Source organism: Solanum dulcamara, chromosome 11 (genome assembly GCF_947179165.1).
Source record: "Solanum dulcamara chromosome 11, daSolDulc1.2, whole genome shotgun sequence".
NCBI lineage: Eukaryota > Viridiplantae > Streptophyta > Magnoliopsida > Solanales > Solanaceae > Solanum > Solanum dulcamara.
In genome coordinates, this window is record NC_077247.1 from 59,122,923 (window position 1) to 59,149,812 (window position 26,890).

General features: G+C 35.2%; 1 protein-coding gene, 2 long non-coding RNA genes and 1 pseudogene across 6 annotated transcripts; 1 reads left to right on the forward strand and 3 right to left on the reverse strand.

The window, feature by feature from the left end:
* Nucleotides 1–1,076: 1,076 nt before the first annotated feature.
* On the reverse strand, nt 1,077–4,087 carry LOC129872369 (uncharacterized). 3 transcript variants are annotated; one of them, XR_008762560.1, is made up of 5 exons: nt 4,012–4,081; nt 3,781–3,932; nt 2,575–2,928; nt 2,370–2,418; nt 1,077–1,557 (listed from the first exon to the last, which is right to left on the reverse strand). It is a non-coding gene; the product is annotated as an uncharacterized LOC129872369 (long non-coding RNA). The 3 variants fall into 3 exon arrangements; XR_008762559.1 differs by having other exon boundaries at nt 3,754–3,932; XR_008762558.1 differs by having other exon boundaries at nt 2,575–3,932; nt 4,012–4,087.
* Nucleotides 4,088–4,492: 405 nt separating this feature from the next.
* Nucleotides 4,493–9,048, reverse strand: LOC129872756 (uncharacterized; annotated as a pseudogene).
* Nucleotides 9,049–9,278: 230 nt separating this feature from the next.
* On the reverse strand, nt 9,279–11,435 carry LOC129872368 (uncharacterized). 2 transcript variants are annotated; one of them, XR_008762557.1, is made up of 7 exons: nt 11,274–11,435; nt 10,885–10,968; nt 10,515–10,596; nt 10,237–10,288; nt 9,867–10,022; nt 9,720–9,777; nt 9,279–9,348 (listed from the first exon to the last, which is right to left on the reverse strand). It is a non-coding gene; the product is annotated as an uncharacterized LOC129872368 (long non-coding RNA). The 2 variants fall into 2 exon arrangements; XR_008762556.1 differs by lacking the exon at nt 9,279–9,348 and having other exon boundaries at nt 9,359–9,777.
* A 6,080-nt stretch (nt 11,436–17,515) lies between these two features.
* On the forward strand, nt 17,516–26,576 carry LOC129872370 (uncharacterized). The gene is made up of 12 exons (XM_055947354.1): nt 17,516–18,383; nt 18,932–19,017; nt 19,217–19,296; nt 19,788–19,843; nt 22,372–22,420; nt 22,803–22,949; nt 23,070–23,165; nt 23,276–23,389; nt 23,593–23,717; nt 24,276–24,508; nt 25,059–25,871; nt 25,975–26,576. Exons 1-12 carry the CDS (start codon nt 17,647–17,649, stop codon nt 26,022–26,024), a joined length of 2,586 nt encoding a protein of 861 aa, XP_055803329.1. The 5' UTR covers nt 17,516–17,646; the 3' UTR covers nt 26,025–26,576.
* Nucleotides 26,577–26,890: the final 314 nt, after the last annotated feature.

Consider the following 26,890-nt stretch of genomic DNA (forward strand, 5'->3'; position numbering starts at 1 on the left):
AAAAATAACTCACTTTTAATAATATGAGCAGGAAGGCCAAAAGTCATCACATATCAATCTAAGAGCACAATAATATTTTTTATTGAATGAGTATATTTGCTTTATGTGACTGTCTAAGGATTTAAACTCGAATTTTCTCCCTCTCTAATAGATTATAAACTATTCACAAAAAATTGTTTGAACTTACTTACAATTCAACAATAAATTTAATTAGAAAATCAATAGAAAGTAAAAAAAAAAAAACACCCGTCAGAACCCACCACAATAACAAGCTTATCGCAGTAATTTCAATAATCGACAATCCTTTTCCGATTCAAGAATTTCTATTCCCACCTAAGAAAGGAGCTATAGTAGGATTTTATATACGAGGAGAAATAATTAATGGGGGGCAACTCTTCGGTTTAACAGATAAAGAAACAATGCTTTGTCAAAACAGACAACGCATTCAACATGTCTATTTAGATTTTTGTATTTTATTAAATAAGTTATTTAGGTTAATAAGAAGAGTACTCGGGTAATTTACGTTTTAAATTTGGGTTAATAAGAGGGATATTTGGGTAATTTACCTATTAGGTTAGAAGTTTTATACTTTTAAACAAAGTATCTTCAATTGAGCGTATTATAGTAATTTATAATCAAGACAGGCCGGAAGCGACTCGCTTCTATTCTCGTTGCATGTGCAGTTGATTCTCGAACGAAGCGAAGAATGACAGCGGCTCTCTCTTCCCAGTAGCAGGCGAGGCAAAAAAGACCGCTAACACCCCTTGCATTTCAAAAATTTAGAGAGTTCATACTTCTAAAATAATATAATATAAATATAAATAAATAGATAGATATAGATTAATTAAAAAGTTGCAGATGTTCATAATCCTAAAACATACGGAGTACAAAAAGGGCACTATATTCATAGACCATACATGAAAAACTCGAAAAAGGCACTATGTTCATAGAGTAGACATGAAAAAACATCGTCAACACTCAATAATGAATAAATAAAACATACTTCCAAATACACCACAAAGTCGATATAGATGCAACCAAATCAAACAATTGTATAATAAGTTATCACGGCCATGATTACGAAACTGCACAAAGAGATGTCTAAATACATAAAATAAACAAAGATAAACTCACATCTTAAGTTTGGACTGAAACCTCCATTACTTTGATTGCTTCATACAATTATCTACTCTTAAATTAACAGCTAAAATAATTATAAATGAGATCTGAGGCTCTTCTTTCATGAACTCTAAGACATGTCCCTAGATTGGATACCGTAAAAAAATCTATGCGCAATAAAATCGAATTAACACCAAAGATTATAGTATATCCATAAGCATTAAAAGTAAAAAATAAATAATAAAAATTCAGGGGTTGAATAACTCAAACAGGCATAAAATAATTCTTAAGAGAAATCACTTAAATATAAATTCAATTAATTGTGTTAGATAAGAACTCAAGCTTGTGTTAGATAAGAACTCAAGCTTGCACGATGAAAATGGTCCCTCCATGCTACTTAAAGAAGGAAAATGTATTAAGATCAACTACAGAAGAAACCTGCAATGGATCACAAATAGACTTATAAATCAGTTAGAATAATGCCCAACATGGAACCTGTATCATCAAGAAAACAACCATTTTCTTATGAAACACGTGCAAAAGAATCTTGTTAGCTAGTAGAGTATTTCCTAAAACATGAATGACGTCGTGAATAGTTTTCTAAAATAAGTTGGAAGCCATTCAATTTCAAGGCCTCATAATTCAAAAAGAGACAACCTCTAGCATTGTCTTGTTATTGATGGTATTAGAACTAAAAAATTCCCTTAGAAGTAAAAATTCATAATACATTTGCTATAATAATCAACCCAATTAAAACATAAAATGGACCTTAAGAGACAATGTGCACAAATGACACTTGAAAGCCTTAAACCCTCAAAAATCCTTCTTGATTTCAACAAGATGGAGCACAGAACTGATATAAACTGCGGTATCGATACCTCAGAATGGAATAACTAGACTGAAAAGAAGTGCTTGTCATGCTTTGTTTTCCACACTTACACAGGCATATATCCTTCAGAGGGAGGAACGGGATCGTAGAGAGAATAAAAAGTGTAGTAAAAGGTTCGGGAATGTAGATGAGCAATCTCTCCCAGCCCTTGTGTATTTACTATACAGTGTAGCTTTATTCCCAATAATTGCTAATCCCAATTCTTATTTCCTAATAGTTGATGTCACCTCCTAATCATGTATTAACAACTACAATCAGTACTATATTACCTTTCCCTTATAAGACTGATTTGAAAATGGTTTACATGTACTTAACTTTTTGAATGTATAATATGACAGAGACAAGTATTATAGAATGTTACCGCAAAAAGTGTGACAGATGTTGCTTGCTTGTGAATCAGATTTAAGTTCCTGCTTTATCCAAAACATATAACTTCATGCTAGAGTTAGGTTCAATTTCAATGAATATTGCAAAATATAGTGGAATGGAATTTCAGGTAAATGGCAATTTTATCAAGTTCCATAGATTGGTTGTGATGAAAATCAAAACAAAGATCTGTAACTTACATGATAAATGATCTTGAAGCTCGAGAATGAATATTGCAGATCCAACCCCAGTTTTGAATTTGGTCAGCATAGTATGGTCAAAGACTCAAAAATCAATGTTACCTATTATAAGGAGTTTCTAAGTCTTCCCCGCAAGCCAAGCGGCACAAGGCAAATCTATTTCACATTAGATGACCATAAATGTATCAATTCTTGCTCGTAAACAAGATAGGTTGTTGTCTTCTTTTGTCCAGATAGGACCTGATAATTCACTAAGTTACAGACTCCACGTTGAAATGACACATCAATGAGTTTTTACACAATCACTACCTTCTCACGCAGTTCTTCAAAATGAATTCACTCATCTGCAGCATGCTGTAGAACATGACAATGAGTGTAATGCTTAACAAAGATAAATGCTAGAATCAAACAAAATATCATAATCCTCGACTATGAAAAAAGAGATGCACATTTATTTTGACATGGGCCTCAGTTTCTACATAACAATATACTCCACCAGACGGTCACAAAGTGATGGAACAAAATATAAAGCACCCTATATCACTCTCCTTCTCTTCAGTGATATCACAAAATTGCACTACAAAAGAGTAAGACATTATTTGGTTAAAGTATTAGTCATACAGGGAATGTTTATGCAGTGATTATAATGTAAAAACTGTTATGCGGTAAATAATAATGTAGGGATCCTAACGCGGTGAATAATAAATGAGTTATGCTATGCAGGGACTATCTACATTAAAGAGAATTTTTGCCTTTAAACACGAATCCATGCATTGTTGACAAATATGTTTTTATTCCATACTCTATCCCGCATAAAGTAATACATAGATTCTTGCATAAGTCATAAGGATATTAAAAATGAACAGATAAATACCGCCAACAAAATGCAGCATTAGTTATGTCGAGCGTATTTTTTCTTATGCGGATAACTGAGTGCTACATAGTTATGACTTATGCGGATATTACTTTTTCTTACGCAGCCAGCAAATGCTATACTATTTATGCGAAAGTTTATGCTGAGATTTATGTTTGCTACTGAGTCCAACCAAACCATCCCTATGAGAAACAATTGTCTAAAATAAATGCATTATAAGGAATTCATGAGAAACCAGGAATGGCATAATGGACTATGCAGAGGCCAGAATAGTCCTGATCAATTATAGCAAGTTTTGTGCCCACCACAATCGGAATAAACTTCTTATCAACCTGTTGCAGAACTTTGGCACCCTCCAGGCAGTTTTTACCAATGATATCAGGAACCAATGAATCACCAACAAAATGCAAGACGCTGCAGTGACATTGAGTTTAGTATCCTGATTCTTAAGATTCTCCGTTCCAGTTCAGCTCTGCATCTCATACTGGAAGGGGTAAAATTCGTCATCTTAACTAGATAGAGAAGTCGTAAAAAACATATGAGATATAGCTAAGGTACTCAACTATGATCTCTGGACGGAAGTCCCACCATTCTGTCCCTAGCATTAAGAAACTTTGAGTTTTTGTTGGAGCAAATTCTGAAATTTTGAATAAAAAAATGTCAGGCATGACAATTCTATAACAAGATGGAATTTGAAAGAGACTGCAGCCTTGGAAACTTAGAAAGAGACATGGTAATCTCTAATGCTTTCATGATTAAAAAGAATGCAGTCTAAGATAATCTTGAAAAGTGGGTGAAAGAAATGAAGCTAATTAACGGAAACATGCACCAAAAGAATTCAACTTTCAGGTTAGGAACAAATGGCAGGAATGGTTTGCCTTTTTTTGACTCCCCATCACGTGTACTTGTGCACTCCCCTTTAGCTTGTAATCTGTTATTCCAGATCTCAACTAGTTTCATTTTCACACTTGGCCTGAAGAGAGAAGAAACATCAAGTCGTGTGAGTTACTAACATATTTGATTGAGATAATATCAGAAAGAAACCTAACCCTTCCAAGAAAGTTGATAACATGAACTTTCATCAGAGAATACACCGTCACCACAACTTGGGGTGGAAAGCCTGATAACATTGATGGGATGACTGCTGTGGAAGTTCTGAACAGATAGCTTCTGAAGAATGCTGCAGTCTCCTTACAGCTCTAGTTTCTGAATGATGGAAAAGAACATTAATTAGTTGCACATATTTTCAGTCATCATTGGTTATTAATACAAACAAGCACTAAAGGACAAATTACCTGGCATGAGTGGCACATCATGAAGAGTCCTAATATATTATTTCCTGCTGCCGTTCTTGAAGACTCGCCCGTGGAAAATAACATCTTATTGCCTTGGTAAAATGGAGGAGCTGAATGACTTCTTCTACTCTTCTTCTTCCTTATAAGGTCATCAGTTTTACCTTGATTTCCAGCATCAATCCATTTACCCGAGTTCCCATCCACCCTAAAGGAGAGCATAGCTCGTGGTGTCATATAATTATTAGAATTTTCTTCACCATGAGAATGTAAATGTGACAAATCATCTCCGTCATAATAGAATTCAGAAGGACTTGAACTATAAATGTCCCACGCATCAAGTGCCCCTATACTGCCCATATCCTCTTTAGAACAAGCCTAAAATCGAGATCAAACTTTGCACGATTTGGGAACAAGAAGTCCTCTTTTCCCATATTATTTATGGCAGGAACCAAGAGATTATGTTCCATGTTTCCAAAATTATACGTGACACCAGCTTCATCTTTAACAGAAGTTTCAATCCCACTTTCAGCAATGTAAGGATTAACATCTTGAAACCTGGTCCCGAGCAAAAGGACCTGGTGGTCACGTTTCTGGACCAACAGATGGGAGGCCAGAACCATAATTTTCAGCAGTCTGTTTAAAGAAGTCCATAGGATGATCGTATTCATCTAGAATGTCCTTGGTTAATGAAGACTTTTTGCACTTGGAGAACTTCTCAAAATATATTTCCTTGCCTCTAGGAGACCTATGATTTAAGACCAGATTAACATCATCAGCTACTTGAAATTCAACACTATAATCATCTTCAAGGCGATTTTGTTTAGTTCTGTATTTACTTTTTTTCAAACTTAAATATCTTCATCACTATAAAAAGATGATCCATCATGTATCAGGATTCTATAGAACAGCTCCGCATAAATGGTTTCCTTCTCTCATGCATCGCATTTGAACTGCTATCAAGTTCAACAGACTCCCTAAATGAGGCATCCTCTGTTGATCTGCCATCTACAACTGTTTAAGACTCCTCCCATCCGGAACCTAACAGGCAGTCTTATTTATAACTGGAGCTAGCTGAAGCACTGAATTTGTTATCCAGGAAATCATCCTCTGTAGGTAAAAAATTAGATGAAAGGGGGTGCACGGAGTTTCTGGATTTCCAGTTCACACCGACTGTGCAATGAGCAAGAGAGCAATCAATTAACCGACTTGAACTTTCGATCTGAAAGAGGAATCTGGACTCAGGATCATGCAATTTAGAAGCACTTCCCCACAGAATATTCTGTGCAGATCGAATCTCTCTCTGACAGTGCACTCTCCAGTCAGTTTCTTTGGCTGCGGGGAAGGAAGTTCCAAGTGTCGGTTTGCAACTCTGGGCCCTGTACCTCTTTTTCCGGATCTTATAATTCACAGGTATATCTGAAAACAGGAGCAAGGAATGGGATAGTAATAGATGAGGAGGATACTTCAACAACTATACTCTTATCAATGTTTTCCCAAAGTAGCTTAAGAGAAAAGAAGGTGATAAAACTACACGATGGCATAATAGTGAAATACTTTGCACCATCTGATGCATAAGTAACTCTCTCTTTCACTTACCAACCTTCAATAATTTGTTTCGGTCCCCCCACCCTCTCTTTTAGGGAGGCAGGTGGGTGGCTACAGCCTACAGGGAAAGGAATGTGAAGTGGACAAAGCCACATGTAAAAATAACATCAAATACAATGAATACTAAATGATGTTGCATAAAAATGTTGAGTACAATCGCTCTCACCGGCAGAGTTCCTTTCAGTACTGAGAATCGCGACAGTATCCTCAATAAAGAGAAGGATGGGGCGCCACCTACAAGTAACATTAAGAACCAACCAGTCACCATAAGAGATTCTTGAAAAACACAACAAAATAACTTTATCAGATTAAGACAATCAGTATAAATGGAGCCACAACAAAGGGATATAATTCTGCACATCATTTCTGGCAATTTGATTGCATATTAAAACATGGAGAGAAAAAAAGAACAAGTGACATGTTCTAATAGACAAACAAGAACCACACCTACTCCTTTGTGGTGATAAGTCAAACAAAGTGGAAATTCTGAGCTGGTGATGAGCAGCATTTCTAACAAATAGCATGGCATTGAAGTCAATAGCTTCCTTTCCAGTTCATAGAAAAATGTCTACATAATAAGACAATGTAATCAGTTGAAAGAAAATACAGTAATCCTTAAAAGTGCAACAGTTCTCAAGTTTGATCTAGTCCACGGTCTGCAGTCGAAACTAAGAGAAACCAAAAACAGTCCTCTGATTACATGTGCTCCCACTATCCAACATTTTGCAAAAAAAGATTACCATATCTTTTTCCTATCAGCACCAGTCCATCTCGTGAGACGCCAGATCCTTCAAAAGAAAGTACAACTTCAGGTCATGAAGTAAAATAATAAAATTGAGCAGAACTTTCTGCACATCAAAATGCATTAGATCAATGTCAAAGAAACTAATACTTACCATTGCCATCCACCTTAACATAGCAGGTCCCAATGCCTATAGCAACAACAGATACCTGGTGGAAAGTGGAAAATGGATTAAAGTTCAAACTAGGAGTACACAACTTATAAGAATAACAAACATATAAGGAAGTAAATCTCATGGAAAAAAGAAATAAGAGTTGTGTCATAAGAATATTCATTTGGAGAAAAAAAATGATGATACTAGAATGGAGCATCATACTAAGAGGAGAAAAAATAGCATCAATTTTCATATAAAGCATATGCCTTCGTCATCAGAAGTAGCAAACAAAGGAACATAAGAATTCATTGAAGAGCCTCACCGGTCACTGCCTTTTGTGAGAAGGAGGGATAATATCTTGGAGGAAAAGGATAGGAGGAATATGTAGCTAAGCACAACTTGTAAAATCTTGACATCATCTGTATTGACAAGGTAACTGTGAACAATGATGAGCTAAACTCAAGTGAAGAATGTATTTGGCTAAAGGTCACTGATCTAAAAGGCAAATTAGATGAAATCACTAATGAAAGAACCACTAAACCCCAAAAGAGACCAGTACTATTATACAAGGCGACGGAGGATAGTTCAGCACCTGCTGTGAAGAATGGTTCAACACCTGATTCTACTACACCTACTGGCAAAAGTAACAACAAAGGTAAAGGTGTAGCCGTTAAAAATATGACAGTGATGATGACTACTGGCTCTCATACGACGATTGATTGTAAAACATTCTCACCCATCAAACAAAGCAGCAGCTTCATACACATGCTCGAGTTTTTTTACATGTTAATCAGCTGTAGTCTCATTTTTGTCATGTTCTTGTACCTTATCCTCTAAATCGTTCCTGCATATCGGGGAACACGCAAATAACATGTATTATATTTTCTCCATTCTTTTTGATAGATCGCCAAAGTTTGACTTGGGAGAAAGTTTAATATGTAGCTAAAACCCTTTGCGCTCTTGAAATGCTTATTGTTAGTGTTTAATGAGGCGAATTCAAGATTTAAAACTTTATGAATTCAACTTCTAAGGTTCTAAGAAATGTATTATTATATGTAAATTTGTACTCTGCGTTGGATATACTGAATTCAGGTAAACTTGACGTTGTAACTCTAAATCCGTCAGGTCAGGAATGATAGTGTAAGCGAAAATCAGGAGACTAAGTTCAAACTAGAAGAATTGTCAGTCTAAGAAGCAGCAAACACATTGTGATAAGAAATACAACACTCCACTCAGTTAAACAAATATGTATGAAATGTCCTTGTTAACATTGGCCTGTTTGGTTTTGCATCCAAAAGAAGCTAGAAACGTGGTTTTGCATTGTTCTCCCATAACAACCGGAAGATTAGTTTTCTCTCCGGCCCCCGGAACAGCTGTGACACAAGGGCCTTGCTGGTCAGGGGATCTTTTTTATTACTTTGAATTCCAATACGATTATAGTAATAAATAATGACGTTTAGCCAGTTTTAACCTATTTATTTCACCCACATTAACGTTTCAAAAAATGATTACGTGCTTTGGAATATTTTTTACAGGAAACAACCCCAACAAAATTCTCACAAAGAAGTCCTAACACAAACTCAATTCTACAAAAATAAATCCAAAGACTCACACTTGTTTCCCAACCCCAAAACAATTAAATAATAAATACCAACAAAAAATCTCACCTTGAATTCCACAGAGGTCATTGAAGGCTCCAAAGTCAAATCATATAAAGATCTTGGGCAGTTTAGGTTCAACAAAACAGTGGATATATCTGAGATCGACTTCGCTGCTAATCGCTAACGAACACAAATGGTCAAACAGCTATTAGTTGACTAATGCATGCAATCCTATAAACTACAACAACCATCCAAGTTATGAACATCCTAGTGGTCAGGCAAAATAAATACATCCTAGTTGTCAGGAAAAATAAATTATGTACAGCGGCATCAAGAAAAAAAAAGATTATGTCAGTCCAGCATTTTGCAAAACGATTACCATATCTTTCTCCCATCAGCACCAGTCCATCTCGTGAGATACCACATCCTTCAAAAGAAAGTACAACTTCAGGTGATGAAGTAAAATAATAAATTGAGCACGTGTGCAAAGCAGGTCATCCTCACTGCATGCAGATGAACAAAATCTAAGAAGCCAGAAAGGAAATATCCTGAGTTAGCTGGAATAACAGAGACGGGCCTTTCAATATTAACAATTTTGAAGGAGACACTGGGGGGAATTCTTAGCAGAGACTCTTTCAGAGAATGCGAGACCACAGAGTTCAGATTTAGAAATAAAGTATGTAAATCAATATTTTTCATTTGTTTGAATTGTGAGAAAACAAGAAGTACTAGGAATGCATTTGCTTCCTTCTAACTGATTGGTTGTAAAATACATCACGAACAATGAATGCAAAAAGAAAAATGCCAACAAATTTTCTTATTAGCAAACAAGAGTCAACTCATGTGTCGGGTAGGCTGGCTTATACAGAATGACCTGTTGTACCAACATCTTGTCTACAATCATCAATTCCAAGGTACGAACACTTGCCATCCTGTAAACAATGGCAAGAACAAAGACCAAGTAAGTAATTTCACACCTATCCTAATGGATACTACCAGCTGAATCTCAAAAGAACTTTACCTTCAAAACCTTACGATATTCATTTGGCCTCCAGTGAGTTTTAGTAACAATTTCCAACAAAGAAATGTCAGAAATATAGCTCAGAGCCTCTCCCCTTTGAAGCCAAAGCTTGCGGGGAAAGCATGCATATCATCTGAATGGCCATATTTGATGTCGCTGGTGTAAAGGAAGCATACGAAACCATAGTTAAAATGGCCAAACAAAAAGGAAGCATAACAGAAGAAGAAAGAAACAGGCACATGTACTGTCTCCATAAGATGGGCTAAAAGCACCTAAGCACCAATATGTATGTTCCAGCTCAACTTCAACTAGAATAAATAATCAAAAGATCAAAATGCATTAGATCAATGTCAAAGAAACTAATACTTACCACTGTCATCCACCTTAACATAGCAGGTCCCACTGTCTATAGCAACATATACCTGGTGGAAAGTGGGTAAAGTTCAAACTAGGAGTACACTACTTATAAGAATAACAAACATAAAAAGAATAGTCCTAAAATCTCATGGAAAAAGAAATAGAGTTGTGATATACGAATGGAACATCATACTAAGAGGAGAAAAGGTATATCAATTTTCATATAAAGGATATGACCTCGTCATCAGAAGTAGCAAACAAAGGAACATAGAATTCATTGAAGAGCCTCACCGGTCACTGCCTTTTGTGCGACTAGTCTAGGCGATTAAATCTGCATACAAGCACGACTTGCCATATTCTCAGCAGCACACCTCTATCAATCCTCAAAACATTAACATAATCAGAAAACATATAATTCCCCATTCTCTTACATGGCACAATTTTCAATTTTAAGAAACAATCCAAATCAAAAAGTCTAGACCATATCAAGGAAAATGGCCACTAGGGCATTTACGAAAGTCTGTCCAATTGAGTGTCTTCATTCAAAATACAACAAATCACAACTTTTTATAATTGAACTACCAAAAAAAAGTTAAATTGTTTCCACAACTTTCCATTCATTACCGGAGTATTGAGACATTGAAAGGGTAAATTAGTACACCTTGGTGGAACCAGCATCGAGGCTGTTGAAAACCAACTCCTCAGCAACCCTTGTGATACTCTCACCGAATTGACCCCCATCTCCCTAAAAAAGTAAAAACAAATTCTCGAACATCCTTAACACACATTGGGAGGATAACAACATAATTTTCTTTAGAAGATTCTTGATATATTCTTGAAAACTTTGATTTCCTTAAAATATGCATTTAAGAATAACTACTACTTCTTGATTGTTTTTCTTAAAAAGAATGCATGCAAGAATTCCAAGTTAATCTGACAATATCAAGGTCTCGAATTCCAAGATAATCTGATTTAGGGTTCAACGAGGTCCAAGAATAACGATGTTACTTCAACGAGTTATTTAATGGATGGGAAGAACAGTAACATTACTTGATCGCCGGGAAAATTGATTTAGGGAAGAATACCCAATGTATGTAACTTCAAAAAGCCAACAAGACAGATCAGCGAAAGACTTAAGCAGGGTTTAGGGTTTTCATCGGAGCAATCTGAGATGCGTATATGATAAGCGGGCTTCCGAAATATGATGGTTGTGAGTTCTAAAATACGAAATATGATAAGCGTATAGGTGTCTCTTTTATAGTTTTCGAATTAGTTAATACACGCGGAAAAAAAATGTGTATACACGCGGAAAAGAAAATTTTTAATATTTTTTTTATTGAAGTACTTATTTATTTTTTAAAATAAAAGGAGTCTATTTCATTGATAATGTGAAATTTGTTATCATCGTATATAACTCAATTTATTTAATTGGTGCAATTTTCATAGGTAGATTCAAATTATGGTTTGAAATTTTAATTCTAAGTTATGAAATTATAAATTATTATTTTATTCATATAAAATTGATTTCTTTAAAGTTAAATATAGAATTTAGCTCAAGTAACTCTATTTTGAATTCGTAATTGATCTATACATCTATTTCTAACGACCATAATCTCATTTTAAACTTTCAAAATATTTAATACTATTTTATTTAACTTAAATGTTAATAATTTTACAACTTTAGTATGACGTCCATTTTAACTAGCATTCAATCACGAAAGCACACTTCCTAATTGTCATTATTCGGTCACTCTCTTTTCTATTAAGTGATTGTTTAGTGACCTTAGCATAGATTGTTTTCTTATAGACTTTTGATCTTAACACCCACAAATGAAGTCATCCAAACCCATTGAGTGCTTAAGCCATTAATATCACACAATCTACTGAAATATGAAACTTATTATCGAAATAACAAGGTACTCCCTCTATTTCATATTAATTAAATTTTAGAATTTTTTCATTATTCAAAATAGTTGAATTGTTCGAAATTCAAGAGAAATGTTTGAATCTTTTTTCATATTTACCCTTTGCATTAATGACGTTTTGTAATTTTCTAAGAGTTAAACTACACTACTTATAAAACTATACTCCAATAAGGAATTATTTATATTTATGATTTAACATTTAATCATCTTTGTGAGGCGTATTAAACAAAAGAATAATAAAAAAAAATATGATTCAAATTTTGTCATTGATTGCTTTTCGTAATATGTGTGTATTACTTTATAAATTTAATTAATATGGAATAGAGGGAGTAATATATAATTTAAATATATTATGTAGGTATTTAGCACTATCAATATGAGAGTTATTGTTCCAACACAAATGAAAACAAAGACAAGTACAAAAAAATATCTTAAATCACATTTGGTTCCAATTCCCTGTTCTCTCTCTTTTTCTTACGTGGGGTGGGTGGAGGCAAGAGAGCATCAAGTAGCTCCAAATTCATGAATTAAATATTAACATACTCCTGCAACGCTTGTTATTTAGAACCAACCAGATCACTGACGAGGGTACTCTATTCAAAATCCATCTGTATCAGCAATCTGTGGGTTGCAAATAAATTAAGCAAGAAACCATGAGAAAGATTAGAGTTAAATGGAGTAAAATATGAGCACTAGTTAGTTGTCGATGGACTAACCTGTTGAATAAATTCTAACAAATCCACATAAGTTAAATTAACACACAAAATACACGGAACCTGTATTATCACGAAAATAATCATTTTCTTATGAAACACGTTCAAGAGAATCTTGTTAGCTAATGGAGTATTTCCTAAAACATGAATGATGCTTCAAAATAATTTGGAAGCTATTCAAGTTTCGAGGCATTATAATTCTAAAATAGATAACATCTAGCATTGTTTTGTTACTGATGGTATTAGAACAAAAATGCTTTTCCCTTAAAAGTTACAATTCATAATTCACTAGCTATAATCAACGGAATTAAAACATAAAATGGACCTGAAGAGACAACGCGCAGAAATGACACTTGAAAGGCTTCAACTCTCAAAAATCCTTCTTGCTTTCAACAAGATGGAGTACAGAACTGATATAAACTGTTATTGATACCTCAGAATGAATAACTAGCCAGAGAAGAAGTGCCTGTCAGGCTTTGTTTTCCACATTTAGACAGGCATATATCATTCAGAGGGAGAAATATGAATGTTGAAAAGAATAAGCTATAAAGTATAGTAAAAGGCTTAACAATGTTCGTGAGCAATCTTTCTCAGCCTGTGTGTATTTATACTACTCAGCTTAGCTTTATTCTCAATAATTCCTAATCTCGATTCTCATTTCTTGATAGTTAACGTGACTTTCTAAATCCTGTATAAACAACTACAATCAATACTATAATACCAAGACTGATTTGCAAATGGTTTACATGTACTTAACCATCTGAATGAATAATATGACACAGACAAGTATTAGAGAATGTTACCGCAAGAAGTGTGACAGATGTTAGTTGCTTGTGAATCAGATTTAAGTTCCTGCTTCAATCATAACTTACAACTTCATGTTTAGAGTTAGGTTCACTTGTAATGAATGTTGCAAAAAGTGCAATGGATCCTGGTTAGTGGCAATTTTATTAAGTTCTGCAGACTGCTTGTGTAATGAAATTCTAAACAAAGACAGTAACTTACCTGGTAAATGATCTTGAAGATTGTGAATGAATGTTGCAGGTCCAACCCCAGCTTTGAATTTGGTCAGCCTAATTGTGTAGTAATTGATAACAAATTTTAGGCATGACCTTCGAAAGCATAGTGAAGGACTCAAAACAATGTTGCCTATTATAAAGAGCCCCACAAGATTCAAATTCAATATTACCTGTTACCAAAATCAACGTACCAATTCTTGCTCGGAGTCAAGATAAGAAGTGGTCCTTGTTTGTCAATTCAGTAAGTTACAGACTCCAAGTACTTGTGCGATTTCACTGGATATGTTGTTGTTGTTACAAACTCCAAGTTGACTTAACAAGTCAGTGAGTTTTTAGACAATCATTACCTTCTCACGCAGTTCTTTCAAATAAATTCGTTCATCATCAGCATGCTGTAGCACATTTCAATTAGCATAATGTCCAATGAAGATAAATGCTAGAATCAAACAAAAGATCATAATCCTTGACTATATAATGCAAATAACTGAGTGCTACATAGTTATGTGGATATTACTTTTTCTTACACAACCAAAAAATATTATACTATTTATGCGGAAGTTTATGCTGATTTATATTTGTACTGACTCCAACCAAACCATCTTTATGAGAAACTATAATCTAACATAAATGCATTATAAGGAATTCATGAGAAACCAAGAATGGCCATAATGGACTATGCAGAGGGCAGAATAGTCCTGATCAATTATAGTAAGTGCTGTGTCCGCCACAATCGGAATAAACTTCTTATCAACCTGTTAGAGAACTGTGGCACCCTCTAGGCAGTTTTATCAATGGTATAAGGAACCAATGAATCACCAACAACATGCAAGACGTTGCATTGCCATTGAGTATAGTATCTTGATTCTTAAGATTCTCTATTCCACTCCTGCTCTGCATCTCAGGGGAATTGTAAAATGCGCAGGTGGTGCCTCTATGACATGTGGGTGTTACTTATAGTTTTCAGACTAGTTAATACACGTGGGAATAAAATAATTTTTTTAGTTAATAAAACATGTATTAATTTGGAAAATGGCATGATATGCTCCTCAATTTTATATATATCCTTCGTAATCTATCTAAATGATTTATATAATGATCCCAAAATTAGATAGATGTTCACTTTGTTCGATTAAGATGCTAAATAAACATTTCAATATCAAAAGATGGGTTGTGAAAATATTTATTAAGATATTACATTAAGTTAACTAAAAAATAAACATGCACTTATTTCTTTTAATATTTGAATGATAAAACTTATTTTTAATTAATAAACTACTTCAATAAATACAAAAGTCGAACAAAATACTAACTACTTTAATGTTATATCAATCAAAAATGTTTTTTGGGGGGGTAGGGGGTGGGGGTGGGGGGAATTATTAGATGATTTGTAATCGCAGTTAGGTAAAATAAAAACCAAATCAAATTAAATCGAATTTTAATTTGTTTTGTTTTTTTAGTTTGATTTCGGATTAAAAATTTACTTTTTTTAGGTTTTTGGTTTGGTTTCGAATTTAGAAAAATAAAAACTGAATTATTTTATATGTGTTATATATATATATTACTAATTGCATATATAATATTTAAGTTAAGAATTAAAGTTATAATTAACCACTTTTATTCCTCTTTTTTAGTTAGATGATTTTTATTAAAGTATTAGTAATTTACCGTATTAGTATATACAGGCACGAGTCGCTGACCATTCTTATTTCATTAAGTATTGTGTTTTAAAGTTTTACTCGTGGCTTATTTTAGAAAGTATATTTAAGAAATTCAACATTATTACTTCTCATTATATGCAATTTTTATTTTTACGCATGCAAATATAACATTGATTATGCTATTAATTATTGACATAGCCGAATAGCCGAATCGAAAAAAATCATTTTTTTTATATTTGAATTGGATTACACTTTTTCAAAATCAAAAATCGAAAAACTAAAACCAAATAACACAAAACCAAACCGAAAAAACGAATGCACACCCCTAAAGACTAATATTGATGGCTAATAATTTATTTTATTTTATTTTGGAGGGAGGGGGGGGGGGATTAAGGCTAATACATTGATCAGTAATAGCATTTGATGATAATAATGACTAGTGATGATTTGGTGATAGAATTATAATAAATATTGATGATAGATAAAGGTGGCAGTGAGTGTTTATGGCAATGACTAGTTGTGATAATTATGATAAAGGATTATTGTATATCGTATTTGATGATAACTATATTTAAATTAATTGGTGCCTCTTTAAAGTTGACATTGACTTTTACTTAGATACTTTAATTAGGCTTTATTCATTTTAGACACCTCATGTCATGTTTTGCTGTGTTATTTTGACACTTTTTGCTGAGTTGGCAGAGTGCGTGTATTGCACTCATTTTGAGCGTCTGAAAAACATTTTTTTGTGATTTTTTTTCCTTTCTTCTTCTTCCATCTTTCTCCTTCCACCTTCCACTACCATTCATCAAATGACCACCACATTAATTTGAAAAAATCTTATAAAAGCATAGCAATACTCTGATTTTGAACAAAATAAAACCTCCATTTAGATAATTCAAAAAGAATTTTTAAAAAATAAAACTTATTTTGAATTAACCCACCCCACCCCCACCCCCTTCTTCTTCTTCAATCCCGTTTACCCTTTCACCAGTGGCGCATCGCCACCTCTTCTAATAAACTCTCCCCCACCTCTTTATTCTTCTCCACTGAACCTTATCCCTTTCATTGGCATAGCTAGTATACCATTGTTGTGTACCTAAGCTAAAAAATTCGTTCCCTTTCATTTTGATTGCATCAAAATCTTCCACCCATTGCCTTCATTTTCTTCCCACTAATAATCCTTCATCATAATTATAAAAAACAATAACGAATTTTGATCATAAAAGTAGAGCTTTTTTGAAAAATTTAAGACTTAGATCTATATAAGAATTAAAAAAATGAAAGAAGGAAAAAATAAAAAAAGAATTGGAGAGGGTGGGAGAAAGAGAGAGAGATCGAGAGGTGAGGGTTAGGGTGTGTGTGTGTGTAAAGAGACATGGTTACAATGAGGGAAAACATTGAACTGGGAAGAAGACCCTTTTTTTTTTCTTTTTTGTTTATACCACGTCACTCGTGAGTGGATTACATATATTTTGTAATTTTAGCTGATTTGCAAAAATGTGTCAAAATGACACAGTGTGACATGACATGAGGTGTCTAAAATGAACAAAACTTAGTTGGAATATCTAAGTGAAAATTGATGCCAACTTTAGGAGGCAACCGATGATTTTGCCTTACAATTATTGTAATTGAGGACGATATATGCATGAATGGTAAATTGTGAGTACATAAGCCATAAAGTATTTGTAAAAGAAAAAACAAAACAAAACAAGAGTAATGGTTGAAATCTTAATTATTATAAAATTCTTTAACTAAAAATTAAATAACTTAATATTTGAAATACAAATAGTTATTATTCAAATTATGATTAATGCAAAATAATTGAGGCCTGAACATCATAGAACTTACAAATGAGATGCATGCAAAGATTATTAGAGTTTTTTTTTTTCCAAAATATAATTAATAAAATTAATTTGATAAAACAAGCCCTTTCTTAATGGAGTGCCACGTCAAAAAGGGTTGCGGTTCTCTCCTTTGGGATGCTTTAGACCAGGATCCGGAGGGCTTCAAGATTTGGGTCCGATTTCTCCACCCCTCGCTGTTCCCTCCCATCTTCGATTCTCCAACCTTCCTCCTTGCGACTCAGTTCACTCTCCCGTCTTAGAATGACGACTGACATGAACCCGCCGCCGCCTCGGAACCCTAACATCGCGGTTTCGACCCAGAAACCTCATCCTTCCAACTCAGACGAAGTTTCGACCTCAAACTCTACTCGGACTTCAATGAAACCCCCACCTCCAAAATTTATAAGCAAGTCGGACTCGGATTCGTCGAAACAATTCGATCAAGAGACGTCTCAATCACAACCGGTTATTTCTCAAAGCGGTGAAGAATCTAATGAAAGTGTCAATGCTCAAGATGACTCCAGCTTGTGCTCAATGAAACCCCCACCTCCAAAATTTCTAAGCAAGTCGGACTCGGATTCATCGAAACAATTCGATCAAGAGAAGTCTCAATCACAACCGGTGATTTCTCAAAGCGGTGAAGAATCCAATGAAAGTGCCAATGCTCAAGAAGGCTGCAGCTTGAGCTCAATGAAACCTCCACCTCCAAAATTTCTAAGCAAGTCGGACTCGGATTCATCGCAATTCGATCAAGAGAAGTCACAGTCAAAACCGGTCATTTCTCAAAGCGGTGCAGAACCTGATGAAAGTGCTAATGCTGAAGATGACTCCAACTCGAGCTCCGTGTCCCAAAGTAAAGACATCAATGAAGACAAGAAGCAAGACCAACGATCGGCTGCTTCGGTTCCGTACACGATTCCAACATGGAGTGGGCGCCCGTGTCATCAGTTTTACCTTGAAGTGCTTAAAGATGGCTCCATCATTGATAACTTTGATGTGTATGTTTCAGCAAACTTCAATGCAATTGATGTTTGGTTCCTCATAAGCTTATTCTTCTGTTGTGCTGGTCTTTAAGTTTCATTTTTGGTACACAATCAAATGAATTGAAAAAGCAGAAATTTATTGTGTCATCCAGTTAGAAGTTCTAGGAATATATTGACTAAAACCAAATAACTATGGTCCTTGATTAACACATTAAGTTTTTTTTTTTTTGAGTATTTATTGGTGCAATTGCCTAGTGTTTAGTTTATTGGTATGAAATTGTCTATCATATTGCTAGAAACTACTTGTAAGTGTTAATGAGGTTTCTAATCAAGTGCTATCTTATTTTGCAGTTACCTACAAATGAACTTCTACAAGTTTAATTTTTCTAGTTATAACATTCTGTATGGGTTTCTGTAGCTCTCTTACTGTTGGTGCCTCTCGTGTGGAGAGGGCGGCCCATTTGCATTGTCTCTGAAATTCTGCAAGGCTTCATTTTTTTGTATCAGTTGCTGGGATTTTATTTTATTTTAACGGAATCTTATCACCTTTTACTGTTATCCAGGCACAAGAAGGGGGCGTACATGTTTGGGCGTGTTGATCTTTGCGATTTTATCCTTGAACACCCGACCATCTCTCGCTTTCATGCTGGTAATGCTTCTTTGCTTCTACTAGTGGTATATATGGGACTAACTTTGCTCTACCAGCCTTTTGTTTCCTTATATTGTTGTGGTGTTGTGCTATATGGATATTCTTGGTATAATGAACACAATTCATTTGTGAGTATTTGTTTAGTTTTTTGAAAAAAGATTTGATTGGCATTGAATATGTAACCACCATCTCTTTGCAGTTTTGCAGTTCAAGGGAAACGGCGATGCTTATGTTTATGACCTTGGTAGTACACACGGGACATTTATTAATAAAAAAGAGGTACTTTAACATATCATTTTATACCTATCCGTTACTCCAGTTAACTCAGAATATATAACAGATGAAGAGGTTTAAATAATCAATTGCATGCCTTCAGCTTACGCTTCATTACTCCAGTTAACTCAGAATTTATAACAGATGGAGAGGTTTAAATAATCAATTGCATGCCTTCAGCTTACGCTTCATTCCTTTATATAGTTGTCCGCTCTATCCTCTGCAGTTATAGTTTTTAGTCTCTTAGAAAGCTTTTCCAACTCCTCTTTTGTTCATCACGTGCCCCTATCAAGTGTGATAAATTAAATGAAAGCAGGGAGAACGTTGTGTAAACAACTTGCCCATAATTGATAACTACTCTGTTATTTTTCTTTCAGCACTTACATGTTACTGTCAAGATTCTTATTTCCACCTTGTCATTTGTTATGGTGTGATTTCATTTTTCAAATCAGTAAAGAACATATATATTAATGGCTTGCTCATTTGCAAACTATTAGGTGAAGAAGAGAGTCTTTGTGGAGCTCCATGTTGGTGATGTTCTTCGATTTGGACAGTAAGTTATTAACTCCAGTTTGTTGACTCTCTGAAAAAGAAAAATGGCACTCTATGTTGTTGTTTTATCTATCTGATAGGATTGGAGTAAAACTCATGTATATTTGAGATCCTAGATTAGACTACAATCATAATTGGTGGTTGCCTCATTCTGATCCCGTAGTTCCACTGAGAGCCCTTTCATCATTCAGAATGAGAAGGCAAGTTGTATGAAAAGATTTTAAGACCAACAATGTAATAAAACGATGAATGTTGGGCCTTTAGGATGCATATTTTCACAAGAAGAGTGTCCTAGAAGTACAGAGGTTATGTTGGTGGTGCAATCATACAAAATTGCACAAGATTAAAAATGATCATGCTTGGAAGGAGACGCAAAATGCATACACTGAGGATAAAATGAAGAAGTTCATCCTAGATGGTTTGACCATGTCTTATGTAGATTTGTTCAATAGGTGCAACTGTATGATAATTGATGGTGTTAAAGGGGTACAAGGTCGACCTTTTTTTTTAATGAAGAGGATACAAGGTAGACCCTTTTTTAATGAAGAGGATACAAGGTAGATCTTTTTTTTTTCTGATGAAGGGGGTACAGGGTAGACCTTTTGATTCGGAGTGTACAAGGTAGACCTTTTGATTGGGAGTCTACGAGGTAGACCAAAAATTGCATGGAGGAGGATTGTTTCAAAAGACCTACAATATCTCAGATTCAATGTGCATGTAGCTAAGAAAAGAGCACAATGGTAGCAAAATATCTATATAGGTGGTACAAGCTAGTGGGTTATGACTTAGTTGTTATACTTACAGGGGAGGTATGCAACATATACATCTTCAAGACTGCAATTTTCCCCATCATTTATAAAATTGTTTACCTTTTAAAAAACAAACATCTTCACGACTGGAACACTATGTTTCCGTTATGTGGTGTCTCCAGCTGATAGTTGCCTAAGCTTCTGCCTAATTTATCTGTAATGGGTCGTGAATGAGGAATCTGTTGTAATATTTTTTTTTTATAAGGGTGTGAACTCCTTTGTCTATAAGATTCATGACATGACATGTCTATGTTAAATTCTATGTTTTAACATAGATCCTTCATTATAAAAAAGTGTTTTAGCATAGATTCTTGATGGAAGAGCCTTGCATTAGGTGGCCCTTTGATCTATTGGCACAATGCCAATCACCAATTCACCATGTTACCACTGCATCTAAGAGACTATTATATGTGTATGTAAGTAAAAACACTAGGTGATTTTTTTCCATTTATCTTAGCTTTGGTGGACAAAGTTACCCGGTCCCTGTTGCTAGTGGGAGGTCGCAGATATCCCGTGGTATTAGTTGAAACGCGCGCAAGTTGGGCGAATCACCACAGTTATAAAAAAAACTGTTATGTGTGTGTACACATCCTACCTGCAAGTATATTTGTGAATGGGGCTCGGGAAATAATGGAATGTTCTTTCTAAAGTCTTTTTATGAAAAACTATTGGTTAGGGAGGAAGTTGCATTTCCATGTAACGCAATATGTGTTCCAAGTGTGCCAAGAAAGGTGTGTTTTTTCACTTGGCTAGCCACTACAGGGTTGATTTTGACAACGGAAAATCTTAGAAAGCAGAAAGTTGTATGCGTCAGTTGGTGTTACATGTGTAAGGAGGCGGGCAAGCATGTAGATTATCTTCTTCTACATTGCGACCTACCATGAGATTATAGTGGGATATGTTTAAGTGGTTTGGCACTCCTTGTGGACTATGACAAAAACTGCGAAAGAATTGATGTTCAGTTGGAAGTGAGAGAAGGAGGGTCTTGGAACGTGATTCCACTTGTGTTAATGTGGATAGTTTGAGAGAGAAACAGGAGGGCTTTAAAAGGGGCAGAGTTCAATGTCTCTCAGTTGAGGAGTAGTCTCCGCTCCCTTATTTTCTTTTGGTGTATAGATGATTGGGTGGGGTTTGTGGAGAATCATAGTTGTAGGTTCCTTACCTTTTGGTATACCACTTGTATACGATCAGTTTGGCCATGTTTATGTATGAAAATACATTTACTTGATAAAAAAAGAAGTATATTTTGCCTTGGGTGCCAGAAAACAGGCCCCTCTGAATATTTCCTTCTGCATGATTTGAATTATTTTAGCTAGGTATGAAGTAGAAGGATGTCACAGTTAGGCATCCCAGCCGTAGATGATTTCCAACGAACTTATTTCTAGATGGATGATACAACTATCGCTAAATTACATTGTCTCCTATACATTCTCTACCTATCTCTGTTGTACATCCTCGTCGAATCCAGTAAAAAGTCATTGTCAAATCCATATGCAATCTTCCTTAGAACTTAGATCTTGTCTTCTTTTATTTGTGAAACCAGTATTCAGTAGAATTTTCTACTCTTCTCCTTGTATTGGTTTTTCATGTTCTCTATATAGGCATGGTTACTCTTAAAGGTATTTTCTCTGCTTTATCATCTTGATTGGAATAAACAAGTTTTCTTACTAGTGGTGTTGTAATGTTTTGGCATTTTTGTAATGTTCTTCACTTTCTACAGATCGTCACGATTATACATATTTCAAGGACCAACCGACCTGATGCCGCCGGTATGACAGTTGTGCTATTGCAATTCCAGAAATACTAATTACTTTTGTAATGACAATTGGAATGATATTAACTCCTATTTATTCATTTCTATGTCACACCAGATGTTTTGTGGATACAAGCTATTTAATGCCCTTGATCGGATAATTGTTCTAATTTAAAAGTAAAAAAATAGAGTTCTTTTTATTTCCTTAAAACATTTTATACAGTTACTCGTGCTTGTCTTGCCAATGCAATATAGCATTATTCGTCAAAAACCTTTTGGAATTGATTAACAGAACAGATGACACATATTTAACAAATTGAAGGGCAAAATTAAACAAACAGAGCACTTTTATTAGAATAAAGTAGTTTCAAATGGATCAGTTTGTTTTTATGTTGTAGGAAGTTAGCCTGAAGAGGGTAAGACAAGCGAAGATCCGGGAAGAGATGTATGACATGGAAGCATCACTTCTCCGTGCAAAACTGGAAGCATCTCGTGCAGATGGGATCTCATGGGGAATGCGTGATGATGCTATCGAGGAGAACGAGGTCAGTTTATGTGTCTCATTGCAGTCATTCTTTCCTGTGATTATTCATTCAATTTTTTAAATTCTTGTAGCATGTGATGGAATCCTGATAGAGTGCTATCCTAATTGATTTTGATGCTAGGATGAAGTTGACGAAATAACTTGGCAAACTTACAAGGGACAACTTACAGAGAAGCAGGAAAAAACACGTGAAAAAGTTGTGAAAAGACTTGAAAAGGTAGCAGTTTACTTAATTTCTCTATGTTACTGTTAACCCGAAGGATCGCTTGAGGATAGGTACTCCTTTGCAAATGTATGCGTTTCTTATTGTACTCCTTTTGATTTTAGATTGCTCATATGAAAAAAGAGATAGATGCTATTCGGGCTAAGGATATTTCTCAAGGTGGATTGACACAGGGACAGCAAACTCAAATTGCTCGTAATGAACAGAGGATATCACAGGTTGATAGCTCTTCTGCTTTTTCTTTTTGTGTCCTTAATACTCAATGAAGATAATCTTATGTTCTCTTTGGCGTTGAATATCACATGTTCATTTAACTCCTTTCTTATAAGGTCTAATAATACTCCAGTACACAAAATGTTTTAGCAATTTCTAAGGGTAGCCTGGCCACTTCCTTTAATTCATGTGTTGAAAAATTTAACAGATAGTGGAAGAGCTTGAAAACTTGGAAGAAACTTTAAATGAGAGTATACGTGAAAGTCTTGGTGCACGCACTGGAAGGACATCCCGTGGAAAGAAAAAGGAGCCTGAAGAAGAAGAGTTTTCGAGGTTAGTATGTAATTTGCAGATCTTCAATTGTTTCAACAAACTTCATTGTTTGGTTGATGCTTTATGCAGTACAAGATTCTTGAAATGATCTTAGTAAGGTTAGATTTATTAACGTTTGGCCATGAAAATTTTGAGTATTTGAAAAAAAGTTGTGTTTGGCCATGAACACAATTTGAAGTTGTTTTTGAATTTTGTGAGCAAGTTGGAGTGAAAAAAGTGAAAACAGTTTTTTGGTGTTTTTCAAATTCCCGAAAACGAAATTTTTTGCCCAAACCTGTTTTCCGGAGTTGTAAAAGAATTTCATGGCCAAACGCCTACACTTGGGATTGACGTGATTTTGATTTAGTGAGTGGAGCTAGCCCATTGACAACCTGTGGTTAGTACATAACTTTCAGATCTTCGATAATTTCAACAAATTTCATTGTGTGGTAGATGCTTTATGCAGTATGTGTTACTTGGAATGATCTAAATAAGGTTGGACGTAGTACTATACTTGGGATTGTCATTAGTGAGTTGACCTAGCACACTGACAAGGTGAACTTGAATTTCTTACCACAGTGAGGAGGATGAGTTCTATGATCGCACAGAGAAGCCTTCAAAGAGAAAAACTGGCGAAAATCAATCAATTGAGACAGCTGATTCTCTTCTTGATAAGAAGGATGCCATTGTCAGGGAAATGGAAGACAAGAGAAGATTATTTCTTGATGAAAAGGATGGTACAGGTCATGGAAGTGCAGTTGAAGCTGGAGATGAACTAGATGCTTACATGTCTGGCCTTTCATCTCAGCTAGGTGTGTGATTCTTTTAGCAAATAAACTCCAAAGTTGTCTTGAATGTTAATGTCTTATCTCCTTCGAGGTATCATTTGGGTTTCTTTTTATGATATTATAAATTTGAGATTTCAGTTAAATCTGACAGCTTGTGGAGTATCTTGTGGCATCTTATCATGCACTAGTCTTTTACTTTGTCTCTTCAGTTCATAATTGGAGCATATCTAATGATTGATACTATTATATTGTTAAGTTTTTTATTTTTCAACAAACATACAGATAAGGATGTCAGTTTATAAGAGTGATTGAGCATTTATCTAAGAGACATGCAGTGCGTAGTTTTTTCAGTTAACAACATGCAAATCTGCTGAACGGTGTAGCTGAATCTTCCACACCAGTAACACTTAAATATTTATGTGTATGAGCATTCAATTAAGCAATGGATCATTTCTGACATTGGAAGAATGGGTATTCCATAAATTGTATTCAAACTCCTTTATTGAGATAGATGTTTGACATAATTTAGCATGTGCATCTTGTTGAGGCTTCTACTTTTTTGTTCTGATGCCAGCTCTTGAGAAGGAGAAAAAGCTTCACAAGGAACTCTCTACTCTCCAAACAGAGTTGGACAGGGTACTTTACTTGCTTAAGATTGCTGATCCTACTGGTGAGGCTGCTAAAAAGAGGGAGCTTGAAGTACAAGAACCAAAGACCAATATGACCAAAATTGTCGCAACTGCTGCCAATCAGCAGCCTCCACCCGAGAAGAACAAAAAAGACAGAGCAGAACCTAAGGTCTTAATGGAGAAACAGGATAATATTGATGCGAACTCTACATCCAGTCAAGAAACAAAGAAGGAGATTGTGGCTGATGCAGCTGATGGTAAAAATGTTGTGTACATTGCTAGTAAGCCCCAATGGCTTGGTGCTGTAGAGGAAAAGAAAAAACAAGAGACAGTTATTGAACAACAGACAGAACTTCAAGAAAATGATCAATTTGTTGACTACAAAGACAGGAATAAAGTTTTGGTAAAACCAGATGTTACACCGTTGACTGCCGATTATGGAATTGAAAGTGCAGCTCCTGGTCTAATAATAAGGAAGCGCAAGCAAGTTGAGAAATCTGATGCCACTGAAATCGAAGTTTCTCAACAATCCGCTGGAGCAGATATGCAAGCAGAAGATGCAGTGGCTCTGCTGTTGAAACATTCTCAAAGATACCATAGTACTGGTGATGAAGTGGAATATAGCGGACAGGATGTATCACATGAAAGTCAAACCAGGAAGGAAAAGAAAAAGCAGAAGAAGAAGAAGGTTCTTGGTCCAGATAGACCATCATTTCTGAAGAGTGAGAAGGACTATGATTCTTGGGTTCCTCCTGAAGGTAAGCCACTTCTTTGGTTTATGCCTAGCTTAGTTGCTTACTAATAGATATTCAAGTTTTTTTTTTTTGACAATTTTGATCGTCTTTGTGAAACTTTTACCAGGGCAATCAGGTGATGGACGCACCTCACTGAATGATCGTCTTGGTTATTGAATGGATGAGATTTCGATTGTTTGACACATAACTGTGGGATGGGGTAGCTCGACTTACAGCCTGCTGATGGATCATGTAATTAAATAGCATTTACAGCTTGGTTCGATATCTCATCTTGCAAAAATCTTTGACAGGGATGTCTGAGGGAGAACAGCAGAGGGTTCCACATCTGTGATGTTTTATGCTTGGCTGAAACGTCAATCTTGATATTGTAGGCAGTATAATTGCATGAAGAGATTGTTGTTTGAAGAGAAGAAAAGATGTAGAAAACGGGAAGGTACAAGAGCTGGATTACGATCCCCTTCTCCAACTCTTGTACCTTCTGTTGAGTACACCAAGAACCTGACACCTTCCTGGATTTGAATTGTATATAGATTGAAAGGATAGAGATAATGAGAAGATGTCTTGTAAATGCAATGCTCTGTGCCCGCTCCAAAAAGCGCATAAGTGATTTTGTGTAGCATGATTCAAGTGGATTTTATTTTTGTATAACCAGTATTCGGCAACCACTAGTCGATTAATCAAGATTTCCGTTGCATAAGGCCGATTAAAGTGGAACACCTGTTTAATCCAAAATGTTTGATCAAGAGAGAGATTCCTGTTTAATCCAAAATGTTTGATCAAGAGTGAGAGAGTGTACTCTTCCGAAGGCATGAACTTTAACATTTGAGAGCCATTACCTCAAAGCTGACACCTTCGGGAGAAAATAATCCAGCAGAATTTTATCTTTTCAGCCTGACTGCTGCAGATACATCCCAAATCATAGTTGTGTTCAATACAACACCGGGAACAATAATATTCTCTATCGACTTTTCAAACACTTGAGAATTGCCTGTGCTTCATCGATCATACTTTAGCTTACAAAC

What these genes read in the sequence shown, in the direction of transcription:
- LOC129872370 (XM_055947354.1), top strand. Translation starts at nt 17,647, where the DNA reads ATGACGACTGACATGAACCCGCCGCCGCCTCGGAACCCTAACATCGCG. An exon ending in GATGTTCTTCGATTTGGACA is followed by an intron (nt 19,844 to 22,371) that starts GTAAGTTATTAA and finishes CACTTTCTACAG; the next exon opens with ATCGTCACGATTATACATAT. An exon ending in GAAGAAGAAGAGTTTTCGAG is followed by an intron (nt 23,718 to 24,275) that starts GTTAGTATGTAA and finishes TTCTTACCACAG; the next exon opens with TGAGGAGGATGAGTTCTATG.